The 22649-nt window shown below is 38.4% G+C and overlaps 1 protein-coding gene across 3 annotated transcripts in view; it reads right to left on the minus strand.

The window, feature by feature from the left end:
* The window catches only part of Enpp3 (ectonucleotide pyrophosphatase/phosphodiesterase 3), a 122370-nt gene that overhangs the window by 18795 nt on the left and 80926 nt on the right, over positions 1-22649 (minus strand). The window contains exon 25 of one of the 3 annotated variants that reach the window (XM_074074511.1): positions 13044-13374. The exons of 1 other annotated variant lie outside the window; for it this stretch is intronic. In XM_074074511.1, coding sequence (XP_073930612.1) covers positions 13207-13374 — 168 coding nt within the window. In that variant the 3' untranslated portion in view covers positions 13044-13206. Of the gene's footprint in view, positions 1-13043; positions 13375-17194; positions 17770-22649 lie in introns of those variants that run through there. One more of the 3 variants, XM_074074517.1, reaches the window with a different exon arrangement.

The raw sequence follows: 22649 nt of genomic DNA on the forward strand, positions 1-22649 counted from the left end.
CTTCTGTGAGAAACTGAGCAGCTCCATTAGCTACTAGGAAGTATCAGCAGCAGAAAGACACTCTTGTCTAAAACCATAATTACTCAAGTCATGAACACTTACACAACCAGTTAGTGTCATTAATAATGTTCAAATTTAGAAAAATAGAGAAGACAAACCTATTTCTTGGAGTGTAAGGAGTATAATATTGGGGTGACAGAGAGAAAGGAGAGATACAAATTGTTCAATTTTGCTTTTCAGTTTTCTTTCAAGAAGGATGGATTTTAGACAAAGAGTGGCAGAAGAAATAGAGGATATTGATGAGCAAGGTATGTAAAAATGTGAGAGAAAGGGGCCCTGCTATGAATCCAGGGAAAGTGTTCTTAAGATTTCTGATCCATCTCCAATTACTTTTGAAAAGTGTAACATGTATTTGCTAAGGGTGAGAAAATGACAGCACTACTGCTGTAGTTACTATTTCCTAAAATGAGAGTCATAGCTTGGTTTTAAAACACAAATGTTACACCAGGCAGAGGGACTAACAGAAGACCGTGAACTCGTGAAGTATAAATTCATTCATTCCAAAGTTACTTACTGGGTGTCTACCACGTGCTAGGTACTCAGTAATATGTCTTCTGATAAAAACAAAAACCCCATCCACATGATAATAACTCCATGTGCTTTTTTGGCAGCCATTAAATTATAAACGCAAGGCATAGAGAGTAGCTAGGTCTGCAAAAAAAAGCATTGGACAAAGCTTTGCATGGGATACTAATAAAGTGAGCATCCTCCCAAAAGACGTCAAATGACAGGTCCTAATCAATACATTGGTGAACATGCATAAAACTCTGCTGACTTCATATAGATCAATAGTACAGTGAAGGAGACAAGAAGGTGACTTTTTTCTGGAATGTGAGAAACTGTGCTCAGAGAAGATACAAAGGCCAACTTATCCTGTGGCATTCTCTTCACCTGAGTACTGAGGTACAGTTCTATAACTGAAATGAAAAGGGATATTGTTAAGCTGAGGACAACAGCAAAGACTGAGTGGGTACTGAGATTCTGTCCTATGAAGAGCAAGTGAAAAGGAAAAGCCAGGTGTTTGCCCTGAGAGAAAAGAAGATTCAGGGAATACATAATAGCTGTCTCCCTGGTAGAAAGGGTGCTACAGGGTGGGGCAGGATGGGAATGGAAAGGCTCACATTTACTAAGCATATCTGAATCAGAAACTCCTTCATTGCATTATCCCATTTAATCCTCCTATCTAGCTTCCAAGTGCACACAACTGCACGCAAACACACCACATCTGATGCATTCCAAACGCAGAACATTTCTCCCCAAAGCACATCAGGAAGCCTGAAAGAGCTCTCTTCTGTGTGGTCAGTCTCATCTTTCCTAACTCTGTATAACAGCTTTTATCTTGGTTAATTCTCATCATTTGTGAAACTTCGGAGCAGTTAAGGTCCATGGCTTTCAGAAGAGGAAAAAAAAACAAAAAACTGCACCTTTCTTAGGGGAAAATGGTGGAGGTAGAGAAGTCACTACTCTCTGCAATCACAGGTGACTTTGTAATCAGAAAGGACACAGAGGGTTTGGGAGTATAGCTCAGTGGTACAGCACTTGCCCTGGATTTCAACCCCCAGCACAGGAGAAGAAAAAGAAAGGAAAGGAAAGGAAGGAAGGGAGGGAGAGAAGAAGGAGGGAGAGAATGAAGTCTATAATGTGTATCATAAAAGAATACTGACAACATGGCCAAAACTTAGTACACCATGTGGGAGCTGTTTGCTGATTTCCTAAATGGGACTCAGAACTTGAAAATGTTTATTTCACTTTGAAAATGAGAAAAACTAGTATGCCTATGTGGGAAAGTCAGTTCAATTATTCCAGTTCAATAAACATTTCTGAATCAGGCTTCTGTTTCTTCAAAAGCTGTGCTTACCTTCAAATTAGTTTTAGTTTATAGAGGCCCTCCTTAAGGGCAGTGTTCATGAAGAAAAGCAGCCTTTCAGAGAGGCCTCAGGACACGTATGAAAAGCTTCTTTGAAGGCTATCACATTTGGAAGCAGACTTTCAATAGACTGCTGCTGGCTGCAGTGATCAGTTTAAATAGATCCAGTGACTTGTCTTTATTTTTAGTATTTAATGGTTCACTTTTTCCTACAATTCTCAAATACAGTAAATACCCCAAACTTTCTGGTGTTCCCTTTACCAGGAACCGGACAACATAAGAAGCAGCACTCTTTTTCCCTGGTAACCCCCAAGCAGGTTCTGCACATCTGAGGTTCTGTGTATAAAGAGAGCCCATAGGCAAAAAAATTTAAGAGCTAGTCAAAACCAGACATCTAAAACATCACATTCATTCAACAGCAGTGCTGTTAAAATACTATGCTTTGGGGTTAGGGGCTACAAAGGCCTTCTGTTTATTGAAGAAGTAGCTGCAGTTACCCTGATTGGGTGGAGGTGGCAGTGGGGACTCACATTTCTCAACATGGCGGATCACCAGTCAGTCTGACCACCAGTCCCGTGGGTTCTGCAGCCAGATTCAGGTCAATCCTTCACGCCTTCTAAGTTGTCTTTATTGTTGACAGCTGTTATATATTTCTGTGCCAAGCATTTAATTCACATCAACCTCTTGAAATGGGTACTATTTTTATTCCCATTTTACAAAGAAAGACTGAGGCTCAGGAATTTTGGTTAAACAATTGGCTGGTTAGTGGTGACACAAGTCCAGAGCCCTGGTTCTCCACTGTTACATCAGAATGCTTTTCTTTGCTGAGGTTCTTACAGTGCAGCTGGGACCACAGATGATTGAAATCAGTCTGTGGAATTCTAAGGAAAAGGAAAACCCTGGGTGGGTAATGAGTTGTGGAATCTAGGATGTCTGCCCACCAGAAACTAAAGGGAACTCTTACTGGAGGTAGTAATACACTGCAGGTATGAAATTGAGTCTTCGGAACAATTCACCTACATTCATGGGCACAGCCTCAGCCTGAAAGAAGGGCTCAAGGCTGGCTACGTAGCATTGAGAGAAGAGTCTTACCTTCTGTTCTTTTTCATTTTTATTGGTTCAGATTTCAGGACTTTGGAAATCTGCCAGAAAAGGGTGAGAACAACCTCAAGAGACTTCTTGGCAGTTCCCCTACAAGTTGTTAGCCAAAAGCTCCAAGTTCCCATGCTGATCATTGAGACTTGTCTGTTGAGAGCAGCTCAAAGACACTCTTTCAACCAAGATCATTAGTTTAGCAAAAAGGAGCCATTGTGGTTTAGAGAGCTTACCATTGATTACTAGGTCAAGATAAGGATTCCTTGTCCTTTTTCCCCTCTTGAGACCTCAGATAGCAGAGTACTTTTGACCTCATACAATAGATATCCTCTTTCCTTTTAAGCATGATGTATGGAGGCAGGTGAGGGAGGTGGGAAGAAATAAGTGTCCACTGTACCACTTTCCAGCAATCATGTTTACACCATCAGTCTTTATATAACCCACAGGCAAGTGTAGAGCTGAGAAAATGTGATCCTCTTAGGGCAACCTAATTCACGGAAACTTTTTCTCCAAATAATTTGATGACAAAACTAGGCAAACTAATAACATTCTTCTTTAAAATATTTTTCCTTTCTTACCCTTATACTTTCTATTCATAATCATTACAGAAAATGTAGAAAGTACATATAAATAAAAAATGCAGATAGATTAAAACTAGAAATAATTGCCACTAGTAATTTCATACGGTATACCCCCAACTTTTTCTATTCAAAGATAAACATTTACAAGTGACTTCCTTTAAAAAAAAATTGCATCAAATTCTACACATGGTTTTGTAACTTGCCTTTTACTTAATAAAACATTATGACAAACTTTTCATAGAAAAAAATGGAAATTTCTCTTCTTTTACTATCCTATAGATTGCAGTATAGGGCATAGCATCCAGTATTAGTGTTTCACTATTACTTTAAACAATATCTCAACAAAAGTTATTCATGCATTTTTGATCACTTACAAATGATTACCTCAAGATAAACTTCCAAAATTCAAAACAGACATTAATTAAGGTTTCTGAACTACTTTGCTATCATTGCTCTATCATTTCTGCCCTACATGCACTCCCCCCAACACACTAGGACTCTTAATAATTCACATCAGGTGATGTAAACTACTGTTCCTCTGCTGCTTCCATCCCAATGTTGTTAAATGAGACAATGGCATAGTTAGTCAGTGTCCCAGAATAGTGGAGCATCTGGAGGCTTCCGGAGCAGGCATTGCTACGCGGTGCAACGTGTTAAGAAAGCAAAGCAAGAGCCAGATTTAGGAGCTGGTTGTAGTGACACACCTGCCAGTAATCTCAGCTACTTGGGAGGCAGATGCAGGAAAGTCGTTAAGTCCCAGACAGTTTTTGAGACCCTATCTAGAAAATGAAATACAAACAGAAGGGCTGCAGGTGTGACTAAAGTGATAGCACACTTGCCTAGCAAGTATGAGACTTTGAGTTCAATCCCCAGTATCCCTCCCTGCCCTTGCCCCAAAAGCAAGCATTTGGATAAAAGGTGATACATCTGAGGTACAGAATTTAGTTATTACTCTAACTTCATATTAACCTACTATGTGCTAGTCACTCTCCTAAATGCTTTATAAGTCTCAAATTACTTAATTCTCATAGCAACTCTATAATAAAGCAAATACTGTTTTACCCTCTTTTTTACACAAAGAGTTAAGTAATTTGTCAGAGTTGTTTCTAAAGTCCGTGGGTCTAACCACAAAGCAACTTTGCCGACCAGAGGATGTTCCCGATCACACTGTGAGTATTCTTACAGGTCACACTCAGGAGCAATCGGCAATGCCCCAGTCAGCAGGAAGAACCATCTCACTGGTACCACGCAGTAAACACGAAGAAAGTAAAACTTTGCCCTCAAAAAGCCACTTAGTACCTAAAATAACTAAAATAATTTTAGATAACAATCTAACCCCCGTACCTGATTTAGCCCTGATTTTGTTTACCCTTTATAAATATTAGCTGTTTCTTTTCCTGGCAAGGTTCAACTTCTTCTTCAATAAATCATAGTTACACTATTTAAGATCTTATACATGCCAAACACTTTTGGTATATATCCTCTCATTTAATCACCCACACAATCAGTTTGAGAAGTACTGAGGCTTAGAAAGGCTACAAGTTTTTTATGGTCCTGCAGATGGATTAATAAGAGGTAGGATGTGAACACAATCACCTCTACATTTTCTGCATACCTCCACCCCAGCATTATCTAATTGCCTCTATAAACTAACAACAGGCATCAAAAACAGGTAGAAATATGAAGGAGGGTGATGACATATTAGAAAACATGGGTGGGTAGTTAGACTGATTGATTAGACAGAAAACACACAGACACACACACACACACACACACACACACACATTGCATGCAACCATCTAATTTGACTTTCCACAAATTAAGACCACTTTGTTTTTTGTTCTGCCTTCTTTTCTTTCTTTCTTTTTTTAATCAGCTTCCTGTTCCAAGATCCACAGAAATTATTCTTAAATTCCACCATATCTCAAGCCCTCTGGCTTCTTTTCTCTCTGTAGTTGACAGAGAAAGTTAAGGCAATCCTTCATCTATTTGTTAATATGCATACTCATATGGGTGAGCTGTGAGAGCTCCTTCTATCCGACTTACCCAAACACCTTCAGTCTCTCCCAGCATAAACACAAAAATACACATACACACAACCCCAGGCACATGCACACTCACTTGTGCACTCATGTACCCACCTCCATTCTGCACTCCTGCATTCCCCTCTGGCTTCTAGAGCTGGCATGATATCACCATTTTTAAGACATACAAATGGCTAATACATACATGAAGAAATGTTCAACACCCTTAGCCATAAAGGAAATGCAAATCAAAATGATATTGAGATCCCACTCACCCCAGTCATCAACAAGAGACCAAAAACAATAAATGCTGGCAAGGATGCAGGATGGAAGTGTAAATAAGTGCAGCCTCTATGGAAGTCAATATGGAAGTTCCTCAAAAAATCTAAAAGCAGAACTACCAGATAATCCCACTGTACCACTCTTGCGCATATATTCAAAGGACTGTAAGTCAGCATACGATAGCAAAACCTGCACACAATAGCCAAGCTATGGAATAATCTTGCTGCCTATGAATCGCTTAAGAAAATATGGTAAATATACACAATGAGAGTATTATTTGGTCATAAAGAAGAATGAAATTATGTTGTTTGCAGGAAAATAATGGAACAGGAGATTATCATGTTAAGCAAAATAAGCCAGACTCAGAAAGTTTTCTCTCATATGTGGAATCTAGGCCTAAAAAAAATGATATAAATGTAAAAGGGGACCTGGTTTACTTTGGTGTGTGTGGGGGAACCAGTTGGCAGCAGAAGGGTAAAAGGAGAGGACGATGAGGGTGAATTTATGACTGAAGTACATTATATGCATGTATGAAAATAGAACAGTGAAACTTATTAAAAGTATTTAAAAAAGGAGGGAGGTAGAGGAAATAAGAAAGAGTAATAGAGGGGATAAATATGACCAAAGTACATTATGCATGTAAGGAAATAACACAATGAAATCTCTGTACAATTAATATACATTAATAAAAAAACATGTTAACATATTCATATGGTCTGAAAGTTGTGTCTTTTCAAAATTAATATGTTGAAACCCTTCTTCCCTCAAGGTGATGGTATTAGGAGGTGTAGCCTTTAAGAGTTGATTGGGTCAAGAGGCAGAGACCACATGAATGGGATTAGGGCTTTTTATAAAAGAGGCCACAGATGGACCTCTAGCCCCTTCTAACCTGTAAGGTTAGAGTGAGAAAAAGCCTATCTATGAGGAAGTAGGCGCTCACAGACCAAATGCCTTGACCTCCAGAGCTGTGAGGAATACATTTCTGTTCATTAAACCACTCAGTCCAAAGCCATATAATTTACATATACCTAGATACCTAGTACCCTATATACCAACCTCCCAGCTTCAATAAATCTTAACATTTTACCTTATTTCTCCCTTCATTAAGGGGATAAAATATTATAAATATCATAGAAACTCTTATTTACCTCTTTTTGTTTGTTTGTTTGAGGCAGGGTCTCACTGTAAAGCCCAAGATGTCCTCAAATTCCTTCTGTAGCCCAGGCTGGCCTTGAAGTAACAATCCTCCTATGTCAGTCTTACTAGTGCTGGGATTACAAGCATACTACACCAAACCTGGCTGTATATCTCTTCTTGGCCCTTTTACTTCCTTTCCCTGATAATAAGTAATCACTAAGATAACTATATTATATACGATTTACATCTTTTATTACTTATGCATGTATTAGTTAATGCTATTTAATCTTTTATGCTCTTAAACTTTTATTTAAATAGAATACTGAAACTTGGTTTTAGCATTGCTTTGGAGATTTATTCACGATGATGCATTAGTCATAATTAATGATAACTGAATTTTAGTAGAATATCATTTCATCTTTATGCAACAATTTGTTTATAGAGATGCCTTGTTTTGGATATTTAGGTTATTTCCAATTTTTTTTCAACTACAAGATCTCATTTCCTTCTCCTTCATGGTTAATTAGTCCCTCAAACCAAGACTCTACAGGCCATGCTAGAGCATCTGTTCTAACACCCACCACTCAGGTGTTGGGCTTTCTCTGTCCTGACCTGCAGGATATCCCTTTTTGCAAATTTAACTACACATTCAAAACATGTTTGTTATATTTTATCCAACACGTCTAGGTGTTTTCTGGTTATCTGGTCCTCCTTACTTCCTGTCACCGATGCCACTACTTTCCTTTCTGAACTTTCTCTCCTTTTCTTTGGTATCACCATATCTTTGCTCCTCTTTCCTTTTATTGCTCTTTAAATATCAGAATGACAGACTCTGTCCTGATTCCTTTCTCACTCCACTGTACTGTGTACCAGCTGCATGATCATTTTCATAGCTGTCATTGAGACAGATATTCTGATGACTCATAAATCAGAATCACCTCACCAGAAAATTCTGGACTTCTCAGTCTTATTTCCAACTGCTCTTATATCATTTCACCTGAATGGGCCACATTAAGGTCAGTATTTTCAAAACCAAGTTCCTCCCTTTCCCCAAATCAAGTCTTTCTTTTCTCCCTAAGAGACAGGCAATGTCATCTACCCCAGACAGAAAACTTGACATAGTCTTAAGTCCCTCATTCCCTCAATCTTTTCTACTCCTATCCCACCAAAGCAATTCCTACCACATTCAAGCAGGCGTTTGCTTCTTCTCTTCTACTCAACCCTCCATTTTTTTTACCTTTTTAGGCCTTCACCATCTCTCATCAAAGCAATCACAATAGCCTTTCATTTCTGTTCTTGTGCCAATTTTAGCAAATAAAAATACAGGTTGCTCAGTTAAATTTCAGTTCCAGATAAATAAGCAATCATTTTTTATTGTTAAGTGTTTCCAAATATTGTATGGGTGGTATGTAATTTATTTGGCAACTCTACAAATACATCTTCAGTATTGTGTCAAAGTTAGTGAAAAGAACTCTTACCATAGTATTTCCCTTCTTAGTATCTTCAAAACGTCCCCATTGTCTACAACATCAAGTTCAAGTTCTTCGGCATGGCATACAAAGCCTTCTATGGCCATTATGTACCTCTTCAGTTTTCCCCACACATCTTGCCTCTCATTCACTGGGTTCCAGATTAACAGGTGTTCTTGTTCCTGCAACACCTGGAGCTCCATTCTGCCATGGAACTTGCAGATCCATTTACCTGGACCACTCTCTCTCAGATTGTGTATGGCTGTCTGACTTTCATTTTTAAGGACTTAGCTTTCTTGGAGAAACCTACTATAGACATTCGACTTATAGGAGCCTCTAGTTACTCTCCATCTTGTTTTTGTCTCTTCTCTTCATAGCACTTTCATAATCTGTACATATCTTGTTTATTCACGTTAGTTTATTACTTATCTTTTCATTGGAATAAGAGCAAGGGCTCATGGTTTACGGTCCGACTTCCCATTTTTAACATATGATTGATGCTTGATAAATATTTTTAGAACAAAGGAATAAAGAAATGAGCAAATGAATGAATGAGTGAATAAATGAGCAGGTGAATGAACAGTTCAGTGCCTTAGGCATGAGCTTCTTTTGAGTCTCTGCTTCTGTCCTGTCCTTCATGCCCTGTCGTAGTCAGCTTGGCTGTCACAAAAAAAGTCACAGAAACTGGGTAGTTTAAACAGAAGAAATTGGTTATCTCTCAGTTCTAAAGGCCAGAAAGCCAATTCGAAGGTGCCAGCCTTGTCAGATTCTGGCAAGGGCCCTCTTCATAGAACGTAGATGGCTGCATTCTCACTGTGTCCTCACATGGCAGAGAAAGTCTATACTTATAAGGCCACAAATTCCAACACGAGGGCCCTACCCTTACGGCCTCATACAATTCTAATTACCTCTAACGGAATACCATCACTTTGAGGGTTACAGCTTTACATTATGAGTTTCAGGTGGTGTAATCTTCTCTTCCCTCTTTGTGCTCAAGAATCACCATCTCCATAAGTAGCTTCCAGTAAAGTAAACCACTTCTTTCCTTGTATCTTACCACCATCCTGTTTACCTGTGATACTTTACAGTACCTAGTATCTTACATGGCTGCCTCTCTCTCTAAGACTGTAAGCTCCCTGAGGGCTGCACCATCTCCTCATGGTCTGGAACAATGTATGGTACATAGAAAGGATTCCACAAATGTCCATTGATGAATAAATATTGGATGAATGAATACCAGCTTCTGAGAAGGCACCAACAATGATTTCGGGTACCTTACATTCATAAAAAGCTCATAGTAGCTACTCATAGTAGACCCTTCCACAAAGCCTATTTAGAGTTAGTTTTTGTGATTTCCAAGTCAACCTGTATTGATTTGTTTTAGGATTATTATAATAAAGCACTAAAAACTAAATGGTTTAGATAACATAATTTACAGATCTAAGATAGGTATTGGTGGTATTGGTCCCCTGAGGGGTGTGAGGAAGGATATATTTCAGGCCTCTCTCCCTGGCTGTGGATGGCTATCTTCTCCCTGGGTCCTCACAGAATCTTCCCTCTGAAATTGTCTATGTCCATCTTCCCTCTGTTTGTATGGACATGGTTCTATTGGATTTGTCCCACCCTAATGAGTTCATATTAGCTTAATTACCTCTATAAAGAGCCTATGTCTAAGTATAGTTACATTGGGGGTACTGTGGATTAGAACTCCAACATATGAATTTAGCACAAACACGATTTAGCCTATGATACAATCTCTGCTGTGCAGGTGAGAAAAGTAATAGTCAGGACAGGTATAAGCAATCCTACAGAGATAGAGAAGACATCCATACACCTAAAAGCAAGGGACAGAACATAGTTGCAGGGGTGGGGGGACAAAATACAATAAAGAGCAGGCACAATTTAAAAAAGTAGGAGACTAAACAAAGGAGAGAAAACACTCATGTCTATGAATAGGGTCTTTAGCAAAATACTTGGCTATGTTTAGAACAGCCAATTTAAAGGAGCAGGAAAGGCTATAATACATTTTATGAAGCAGTCCTTCAATTATGGTCATATGGTTTTAAATATTACTTCTTAGAAGGTAAGCCCCCAGGCACAGGAAAAAGTTAACTGCAGGAAAAGACTTAACTTGCAATGGTTACAATGGCTTCTGATAGCTTAATCTCAAAGTGAATGAACACCCACCATAAAGTAGAAAATGAAAAGGCAAAATATAAAGTAGCCCAAAAAATAAAAAGTAAAAACATAGCAGTAACATTCATTCAGATGAGAGACGACTCTGTGTAAAATAAGAGACGTTCTATTCTTTAATTTTTGTTCTTGCTCTTCATTTCCCTTCCTTGCCACCCACCTTCTAGGACATCTGCTTAAACCTCCTGGAAGAGTGAATCACCACGTGTAAGGAAGCCCAAGGGTACTGGCTTCTTGGACGTACTGAAGGGTGACTCATGTTTCATAGATTTTTGCCTTTGTCAATATTATTTGGAAAAATGATCACATTCCTAAATATACAGAGTGTCTGTGAAGAAGATTTAACTTAAATTAAGAAATTTAAACATGATGAACTAGCACATAGCTCGTTAAAGCAGGAAAGTGTTATATTTTGTGCTTTTTATTACAAAAGAGCAACACTAGAAAGATATTAGCATTCTGATATTAGCAGTGGTGCTAGGTGGTATCAGTGATTTCCTTTGCCTTTCAGTATTTCTTTGTTTAAAGTAAATATTTGTGGCTTTATAATAAATAAAACTGATGTGATTTTTAGTTTCCAAGATAAGCTTTTAAACTCAGTGTGTGTGTCCTATTCATCTCTCTTTTATTCACCTGAAACTTTTTTGTTAATTGGATTGTCCAAAAGTCCACTTGTAAGATGTTCTATTTCCCCATTAGGAGTTGAAACTGTATTTAAATTTCTGTTAATGACACAGACATATGTAGGCATGTGTAGGCCAGGCCTGGGTGGCTCATGCCTGTCATCATATCTACTTGGAAGTCAGAGATCAGGAGGATCAAGACTCTAAGCCAGTCCAGGCAAAAAGCAACATCCTATGTCAAAAAATACCAACACACACACACACACACACACACACACACACACACACACACAAGGGTGGTGGGGTGGCTCAAGTAGTACAGTGTTTTCCTAGTAGGCATGAGGCCCTGAGTTCAAATCCCAGTACTGCCAATAAATAAATTAAATAAAAAAATAAGAATAAAATGTGTAAAGGTAATCACTTTTTGTTTCACTGCTGTAAATGTAGGGGAAAAGTATGAATAGCATATAACCTGATAATCATGACAGCATTTTTAACTGAGAAGCACTGGGCTGCTGTCTGAAAATCTAAGTAACCCAGATGTGCCTAAAATTCCATGATAGTTTTTCTTTTCACCTGTGCCCACTCTAAAGTCAAACTCAACATTTTGCCACATCTCCCAAACAATCCCGACACTACAGTACATTTGTAATACTACATTTGCTGAAGATTTCTACAGGAAAGGAAGAAGACAGTTTACGTCATGAACACCCAGCAGCACTTAAAAGTTAAGTTTCACTGTCTGCCTTCAAACTCCTTTCTTCTGCCCACCAAAAAAATCTCTATTTTCCTAACAATTGAATGCAGCCTTGGACTTGAGTGCACCTCGAGTACCAAAAAGAAACTCAAGCAGGTAGCCAACAAATACCCTCTACAAACAACATCCATCACCACTGCAACAAAAACACACAAAATAAAAATTAAAAAATAGGTCAATAACTATTGGGTGTTAGTCAAGTCTGACCCTGGGGTATTTTATACTCCATCTCAGGTGACATCAGGATGAAGTGAAAATATTTGCTATAAAACCAGTCGTGTTGGAGGGGTGTATATGTGAGAGGATGGGGTGGTGTTGAAATTCTACAGCTAAGAGATTATTTTTACCAAATGGATAAATATACAATGTGGTTATATATCCATAAACACACGGATAAATATACAAATGAGAGTGACAAGGACTCTTTCAGTTCTGCTTTTAGTTTGTCCTTTCCCTGAACTTTGGTTTCTGATAATGAGCTGGTCAGCTGAGGTGCCCCAGGTGGTGGGGACTGGGGCCTTTTGACCTAAGCTCCCTCTGTGTGGCAGCCTTCTCCTGTAAGACCTCTTAAAATTCAGAATTTTGTTAAAAGAGGAAATTTACTCTTGTCTCACCCTCAAAGGGTGATTATGTGAGATGATCATATGTAAATTTCCTTTACTATAGTAACCATCTCACTATGTATATGTAGATCAAAATATGTTATTTACTTTAAAGAAATACAATTTAATAAAATATTTTAAAAGACACATTGCAGTTGTTTCTGAGAATACATGAAACCTTCCAAAACAAATATTGTTAAGAAAACTTGTTAGGTTTTAGAAAAGTTTTCTCTATATTTTTGTATAACACAGTTGAATGATCAAGATGAATTTTAATTGGAAATTCAGAGAAAACATCTGCTCTCCTTCAGTAATTCTGGGTCCTAGTAGTATATTAAACTATGTAGAACAAGAGTTAAAAAGATTTACCTTGAGAGCTGTCATGAATCCAAATTTGAGCTTTTTTCCACTATTTACGCCATCACTCAGTAACCATTCAGTAATTGCCCAGTTACTGTTTCTTAGTGTGTGGGCCCTGGCTCATAAAGCCAGAGTGGGAAAAGAAGAAAACGCAGCCTACAAAGTTTCCATCAAATATGTCTGAACTGCAGACGGGTCTTGAGTCACTCCGACTTGGTTATTGAGGTTATATGGAAACTTCCCTCCACTCCTTGGCACTGCTACCCTCTCCAGACAAGGGCTTCCAGTCTTCCGTTGCATTTGCTGCCTTCCCCTAATTGCTTTCTGAAACACAAGAGAGTTTCATTTTTCAACCTTCATTCTTGTTTTGTGCTTTCAAAATATATGTTTGCATATTATCTAGGTGGTTCTTATTTTAAAAGAAAGATAATTACACTTAGATTTTAATATTTGATCACTTTATTAGTCATTGCTTCTTAAGCCTAAGTCAGCTTCCCTAAGGTGACCACATTCCTTGGTTGTCGCAGACATCCCTAATGAGTACAGCTCCCCAACTGCTTGGGAGCCTTTTGCTGCTCCTCCCTCAGTCTTGACATCTTATCCTCAAAGCTACAGCTCCCAAGCAACTACCATCCCTCCAGATCCCAGAAGGGGGAAAAATTAAGAGTTGTATAAGTTAATTTCTTAGGGATATATGCATTTCAAAAACGGCATAAAAATCAGAATTAATTTAACAACTCTCCAGGGCATTATTTAAGACCCAAGAAGGAAAAGTTTTCACAGTGGGGCCCTAAGCCTGTTGGTTTATCCAGATGGACAGTCCACACTGGGAATGGGGTGGGCAGCACACTGAGCAGATGCTCTCCATTTTCTGAATTCTCTGAACTTGGCTGCGTGTGAACTTTCTCCAGGGTTGTGTAGAAAAATTAGGTTGTGTAAATATAAAAAAGTAGTATCTTACAAATGCATGTAAAAGTCGACGAAATCTGAATAAAGCCTATAGAATAGTGATCAACATTGTACTAGTGACATTTCCTGATTTGGGTACTTTCCTTTACCCATGCAAGTTGTTAACTCTAGTGGAGGATAACCTGGACTCTGTGCTATCTTCTTCATGTATCTATGATCATTTCAAAAATGTTATTTAAAAAAAAAAACCACAAAGGATTTTATTTTATTTTTTTAAATTGTCTCTTGTTTTATTTTTTAATTTTTTTTAATTTTTATTTTATTCATATGTGCATACAATGTTTGAGTCATTTCTCCCTCCTTCCCCTACCCCCTCTCTTACCCTCCCCTCACCCCCTCCCTCTCCCCACCTTCCCCCTCCCTACCCGGCAGAAATTATTTTGCCCTTATCTAATTTTGTTGAAGAGAGAATATAAGCAATAATAGGAAGGAACAAGGGTTTTTGCTAGTTGAGATAAGGATAGCTATGCAGGGAGTTGACTCACATTGCTTTCCTGTACATGTGTGTTACCTTCTAGGTTAATTCTTATGATCTAACCTTTTCTGTAGTTCCTGGTCCCCTTCTTCTCTTGGCCTCAGTTGCTTTAAAGTATCTGCTTTAGTTTCTCTGCATTGAGGGCAACAAATGCTATCTAGTTTTTTAGGTGTCTTACCTATCCTCACCCCTTCCTTGTGTGTTCTTGCTTTATCATGTGATCGAAGTCCAATCCCCTTGTTGTGTTTGCCCTTGATCTAATGCCCGCATATGAGGAAGAACATACGATTTTTGGTCTTTTGGGCCAGGTTAACCTCACTCAGAATGATGTTCTCCAAATCCCTCCATTTACCTGCAAATGATAACATTTCGTTCTTCTTCATGGCTGCATAAAATTCCATTGTGTATAGATACCACATTTTCTTAATCCACTCATAGTAGTGGGGCATCTTGGCTGTTTCCATAACTTGACTATTGTGAATAGTGCTGCAATAAACATAGGTGTTTAGGTGCCTCTGGAGTAACTTGTGTCACAGTCTTTTTGGGTATATCCCCAAGAGTGGTATTGCTGGATCAAATGGTAGATCAATGTTTAGCTTTTTAAGTAGCCTCCAAATTTTTTTCCAGAGTGGTTATACTAGTTTACATTCCCACCAACAGTGTAAGAGGGTTCCTTTTTCCCCACATCCTCGCCAACACCTGTTAGTGGTGTTGCTAATGATGGCTATTCTAACAGGGGTGAGGTGGAATCTTAGTGTGGTTTTAATTTGCATTTCCTTTATTGCTAGAGATTGTGAGCATTTTTTCATGTGTTTTTTGGCCATTTGAATTTCTTCTTTTGAGAAAGTTCTGTTTAGTTCACTTGCCCATTTCTTTATTGGTTCATTAATTTTGGGAGAATTTAGTTTTTTAAGTTCCCTATATAATCTGGTTATCAGTCCTTTGTCTGATGTGTAACTGGCAAATATTTTATCCCACTCTTCCACAAAGGATTTTAAAGTCTTCCCATAAGAGTACAGTATGCTAAATAAATAATATTAAATTTTTACCTGCCTCATTTCCAATATCTTTTATGTCCCTCAGTGCTGTGTGTATCATCTTATGATCTTTATTTTATTTTTAATTGACAGATAATAATTATATACATATATGGGTAATAAAGTCATATGTTGATAGATAAATTAAAATATGCAATTTACAATAGTTACCTTGCTGTGCAATGGACCGCCACAATTTATTTCTCCTATCTAACTCTTAACTTTGTGTCCATTGCTCAATGTCTTCTTTTCCCCTTCTGCACATTCCATGACACCTGCCTTTGGTGAGTCTGGTTATTTAGGTTTCATGGTAAGACTAATCACATGGTATTTATGTCTCTGTGCTTGGCTTATGTCACTTAACGTAATGTCCTCTAGGCTCTGAATTATATTTACTTTAAAGCAACTTGTAACTACTCCCCTCATAAAATCCATTTTTACAGGAGCATTCCCAGCTCTCAAACATATTTCTCAAATAGTGTCAAAGAGATTTTCCTTTTTTGCATGTTTTGAGACTGATTTGTCCAATTGTGAATTGAAGTGAGATGAGGAAATTTATGAATGGGAAAAGCAGCTCCTTTGGAACCTTAGTGGACTATGAAAAGGAGGGAAAAAAGAGTAGCTGAATCAATCAGATATGTGTATCAGTATTCACATCTTAGACTCCAGCCCAAAAGTGTTAGGTTCATGAGGAACAACACATAGGGAAGGTGGTCTTGCATTTCAGGTTTAGGGAGGAAGCTGCCTTGAGCCAGTGTAGAGGACCACCATAGAGAAGTAAAGCAGAGTGGGAGCAGACGGAGATGTGGAGGTAACCTTCCCTGAGCTCCTCTCAACTTCCTGTGCCATGGATCCTGAGTTAAGAGACAACTATGATGTCTTGTGGATTAAAAAAAAAAAACCCACAGTAAACTGGGATTAGATCTCAAGGCTAGCTGTACTGGTGAGAGCCTCAGAAGTCAAAGTGCCTAGCCAAATGGATGGACCTTGACTTTACCATTGGTAAATTTCAACAATGGAGAATAGACAACCCAAGCCCCTTCCTCTTCCTCCTTTGAACTTTAGCTCATTGTATGAGTGGTTTTGCTCCACCATGTACTCCTAGCATAATGTGCTGCCTTACCTCAGGCCCTAAAGCAATAAAGCCAATGGATTATGGACTGGAACTTCCAAAACAGTGAGGCTGAATCAACCTTTTATTTTATAAGTTAATTCCTCAGGTTTTTGTTAAGTGATGGAAAACTGACTAACATACTTAGATACCACCCAAGGGAGACAATGGAGAGAGAAAGTGCATGTATACCCAGTTTTTAATTATAGAGTGTCTAATCTACCCACATATTGAAAGCTTACACTATGCTTTAGACGGAACTAGATTTTTGGTTATTTTTTTCTCCCTGTCAACAATCCTATGAGGATTCTTCTCCACACATCTGAGTATAGTTATGAAAAGATAGCTGAATATAGCACTAAAGTACTTTTAAGAACAATGGTGTCAACAGAAGCTCTGAAGTTAAGGTAAAACACAAAATCCATCAGCTAGCCTTTCACAGAGACTCTAACCAACAATGTCACTAAATCGATAATGTGTGTGGCACTAGGACCAATAATACAGGATCAAAGACGTACACTTAAAATTTGTGATTTGTTTTATATTTTCAATAAGATGTATCTTTTCCTGCAAACAAAATTTTAAGACTAGTCTATTCTTTTGCATTGGTATTTATAGGACCATGGTAATTTTTCAGAGCAAGTATCAAATTTTCTAAGCATGTCATCTTACTTAATTCTTACAACAGGTATTTATATTGGATCATTTTAGTGATGGTGAAAATGAACCACAAAAGGGCCAAGATGCAAGAGCACAGCCTCCTAATACTGAATGTGGCACTTCCTCCGTCCCGTGCCGTCACCACAAACACCTGCCAGGTCCTTCCATGCAGTGCTACTTTATACAAACTGACTCCTCTGTTCTACATTTACAAAAGCCTATTTTCTAGGACACTGGAGCTACATGCGGAGGTTACTGGTTGCCATTTGGTTTTAATTATAGTCAAAGATTGTTCTTATTTTTTAACTAAGAAGAATCCTAGAGCCTTTTGTATTAGGTGCATTATTGTTTTCAAAAGACCCAAAAGAACTTAGTGGTACCTGAACATTTCGATCCTTTAGTGACAGATCATTCCATGTGTGCTGGTCACAGTTCTCCAGAGAAACAGAAACAATGCAATGGAAATGCTATATATATGGAGAAAGAGATTTAAATAAATTAACTGACAAGATTTTGGCACCTAGCAAGTCCAAAATCTGCAGGGTGGACCAGCAAGAGATCCAGGATGAGCCAATGTACTGTTTAGTTCAGAACCTACGTTGGAGATAAAGTCTGAGGTTGTCTACTGGGACATTCCCTCTTATTCGGGGAGCTCAGCCTTTTTAGGCTTTATTTAGACCTTCAACTGATTAGATAAAGCCCACTCACACTATGGAGGACAATCTACTTTTCTCAAAGTCCACTGATTTAAGAGTAAATATCATGCAAAAACAACTTCACAGAGCTGGTCTGGTGATTCAAGCCTGTAATCCTAGCTACTTGGGAGATTGAGATAGAGAGGATCATAGTTCAAGGCAAGCTGGGGCAAAAAGTTCACAAGATCCCATCTTATCCAATAGCTGAGTGCAGTGGTGTGCATTTGTCGTAACAGCTATGCAGGAGGCTGAGATCAGGATTGCAGTTCCAGGCCAGCCCAAGGCAAAAAAGTTCCTGAGACCCCATCTTAAAGAAAAAGACTGGGTATGGCAGTGTGTGTCTTTCATCTCAACTATGGCTAGAAGCATAAAATAGAAGGATCACCATCCAGGCCAGACTAGGCAAAAAGCGAGATCCTATGTCCAAAATAACCAGAGCAAAAAGGGCTGGAGACTTGGCCCAAACATTAGTTAAAGCCCTGAGTTCAAAACCCCAGTACCAAAAACACCTTCACAGAAGCATCCAGAATAGAATCATACCAGGAAATTTGGACTCCACAGAATTCACCTTAGGAAATGCTGCCCTCTGGATTATAAACTCCTGAAAGTTAAGAGTGGGTTTTAAAAATGGTATAGACTGAAATATCTTGATCAATTGATAACTCTTAACTCTAGCTGTGGTATGGTAGACAAATGAGCTCTAGAATTGGAGTCAACAAACATGAAGTCCAATCCTGGCTCAGTGTTTTGACAACTCTGTGGTCTTGAGTAAAGAATTCAAACTGTATTCTTAGTAGATCTATTAAATGCAAACTGGGGATCATAGTTTCTGTGTCCAACTGTTGAGTTATGTAAAAGAATTTGATACACAGCAGGAATTTAAAAGTATTCCATAGAAGAAAACAAGTACAACTCCATGACAAAAGATTATGTCAAATTATGAAAATGTCAAAGTCCATCTCCTGCAAATAACATACTTCATGTTATTTTGGTGTCAATAATTTGAGTGACGCATAGGTTAAATCATATGCACTTAGCTGTATTCAACAGCTGTGGCTTATGAAAATGACAGTTTCATATGGTTTGTACAAATACCAGCAAATGAAATACAAAATTATTCTTGGCTATTGCTAACAAACTTGCTATTGCTAATTAGAACTTGATATACCACATTCATTTTCATCTCTGCCTACTAGGAGATTTCCATCTATGACATTGGAATACCCATAAACACAATGAAAAGAACAAAAATGTTTGGAGTGATTGAAACCTTAAAAATAAATTCTCCTTTATTTTTTTCTTATCCATGGGATAAATTTCAGAAAATAGTCATGAGAGGTCTGAAGCCACATAATTTTTTCCTAATACCCATGTGACATTCACACCCCATTTTCCTGATCCTTCATATTCTGCCTTATTTTATCTGTTTTTCCTGTGGCCCTTATCACTTTCTAATACATGTACTTGAATTTTCTTTATTTGTGGCATCTATTGTTTACTGCATATCTTCCCTGATAGAATATCACCTTCCCAACTGCAGGGATTTTTGTTGAGTTTGTTCACTGATCATTCAATGCCCCTAGTGCCTGGAACATAGTAGAAGCTCAATCTATATGAATTGAATAAATATATTTACTGAGATCCTGAATAGGCCAGACATGGAGCTAAGGACTAAGTAGGGTAGGTGAAAACTGAAAGGAACAGCAAGGGAGGAAGTCATTGGGTGTGTGATGGACTTTCTTAACTCAAAGTAATCAATTGAAGATTTGATTCTAAAACTCTGTTCTTCATTTGTGGAAAACTCTGCTTAGATGCTGGAAGAGGCTTAAGTCAAAATCCAAGATGACAGTGGATGATGACATCTCTGCAGAATGAGCCCATTTTCTGAGCCAAGATCAAGACAGATCTGGAGAATTTATCTAAAGCTAGTGTTATAGCCAATTGAGTCACTGGGTCCAATCCATTGAAGATTTTTTTGTTTGTTTCATTATCTCAGAGTAATAGGATTACTTATGCCATGGCTTTCCTTTTTGATTGCTAAATGTACCCATAAGATTAAAATGTTCTTGAATTCAAATAGTGAATGGGGATCATAGTAAAGACAGGCCAGATTTAAAGATTTAGGGCAACCACAAACCACGATGGAGGATGCTATTAATGTGACTCACTCATCCTGGCAGGAAATATAGGCGTCAAACCTCCAAATCATAGGGCAAAGATCACCCTGAGACAACCCACAAGTTTGAATCACTGAGCCTGTGCCCAAGCCCAAGTGCAGCAGAAGCAATTGCCTGGTTAATTCAAAGAATACTTTACATGTGACTGAGAGTGGTTAATGCTACCGTGTCGTAACAATCTATGTCTGGTTCCTTATGGAATCCCATACCTCTGTGAGGTAGTTACTAAACAATCTCCTTCTGCAGAAGAGAAACCTCAGTTTATAGTTAAAGAAAGCAGGACTTGAACCCTGGTGTCTATAACTTTGGGATAAACTCATACTCTATCAATACACTTCTGCCTCATAGTACTCAAATGAGAACACAGTGTAGGTGATTCTTTAGGAGACTATTATAAACAACTTTCACTGGGATCATATTGAGTAGACAAGACAGAATGAGGTCACCATGATAATCAAGGGACAAATTTTCTTGAGTTCAAGAACTGTGAAAAACTATTGAAAGGTCTTTGCTCATCCCATAGAGATTGATATTATTAACATACAAATAATGTTAACAGAACATTTGTTGGTAGAGTAAGCTTTGAGAGATGGTCTACCTGACTCTCCAGAATTCTCCTACACCTATAAATCTTGATTTGCATGTTAAAAAAAATAAAATGTTAGAATAAAAGAGCCAGTTTAGCTCTCAGTCTGGTGGCATGCGTTATTGAATGTTAGCCGGCTATGTCCATCCTAGGTTTGGGACGAGTCTGATTGCGCTGATTCTCTGTTGTTGGGAGGCTGAGGTTTGTTGCTGTCTGGAAGTCTGTCCAAGTGTGAGTCTACTGATTGAGGGCATGGTTGTGGTCTGCCAGGGATGCTGTGTAGAACGGAAGTAGTTTCTTCCAGCAGCCTTATTTGTGTTTTTGAAAACTGGTTCAGTTTACATCCATTTCCATTCCCATGCCCAGTCCTCCCAAAGTAAATATGATAAGTAGTGGTGGTGAGGAGAGGGTAATGGTGAGGCAGGGGTGGGGATGGAGGTGGAGAAAGGAAGAAGATTTCCCTAGGGCAAGACAATTCTCAAGGAACCAAAATATGATTTGAGCATAAATTCATTTGCCAAAACCAGATGGAGCTTACCTCAAGATCAGCCCAATTTACAACCATAATATAAACTTTGAAAAACTCCATTTACTGCTTCTGAAGAGATCAAACACTAATAGACATTTTTATACTAAATTCCAGCTAAATTTGTGGCTAAAGATGAATTGGGGATATAGCTCCAGTGGTAGAACATGTGCCTAGCAAGTGTGAGGCCCTGAGTTCCATCCCTAGTACCACAGTAAAAAAAAATAGGGGCATCTCTTTCATCCATTCATCCCATCCACCCAACCCAACCCCTACACCAGCAGAGAGAGTGGGTTTGTATTTGTCCAGAAAACTCCCTTGTTTCTGGTGCTTTCTGAAAGAACAGAGCTGAACCCTCTTACCTCCACCAAGGACGCTAAATACCTTCCTGGAAGTTTTTTTGTGTTTTTATTTTTTTTAATAAGGAGACAACTGCATTAAGACAGTTAACTTTCCAGATTTTAAGTAAATATGGAGAATAAACCAATGTTTACAAATTCCCTTCTTTCCAGATCTGCTCCCATGACCTTAGGTGATCTCTTTTGAGTTAGAAAGTCCCCTATCTACAAACAGAATTAACTGTAATCCTTAATTCAGAAACATTGGAACTCACAAAAATACCCTGCATACATGTCTGTCTGTCAAAAAATATATATATCTAAAGCTACCAGTAGTAACTGATATTCCAAAGCAAGCAATTCTGTTGTATTAAATGCTCCTCTATTTAAAAGTTTTATTAAGTATTTGACTAAATACTTCACTGTCAACAGAATACAAAGGAAAGACAATTCCATTGTCTGAGATAATACATTTATGTCATCTAAACAGCAAAAACAACTTGACGAGACCAAGCTAATGATTGGTCAGGACACTGGGATTTCTTGTGTGATTTTTCATTAATTACTAGATGCATGTGTCTTGGGTACCAGTTTATAAAACAAAGAAGGCATTTATTGAAAATGATACCGGAGGAGATTGTTGCTCCTTGAGTTCGTGTCTGGTGCAGTCAATGATTCAAGGCACTGGACAAGCAGTTAGGAGTTAAAGCAAGTTCACACCACAGACCAGGAGTTAAGAGTAAAGCAAGCATGAAGGTTAATGAAAGGATAGTAAAGCACCCTGATGGGTGGGACTTAGTGAAAGAGCCAAGCCAAACAATGGCTAAATCCTAGAAGATGATACAGAGCATTAACTGGCTTAGGTCAACTACTCTACTTTAAAATATATTTGTCATTGGTTGGTGCTGAGTCAGCTTCTTGCTGAACTCAGTCGCTGGTCTGTTCTTCTCCTTATTGAACTGAGCATTCCAGGAAGGTCTGGTCAGCTTACCCTGGCCTTGGGGCCCACATCTTTCAGCTGCATT

The sequence above is a fragment of the Castor canadensis genome, chromosome 1, assembly GCF_047511655.1.
Source record: "Castor canadensis chromosome 1, mCasCan1.hap1v2, whole genome shotgun sequence".
Taxonomy (NCBI): domain Eukaryota; kingdom Metazoa; phylum Chordata; class Mammalia; order Rodentia; family Castoridae; genus Castor; species Castor canadensis.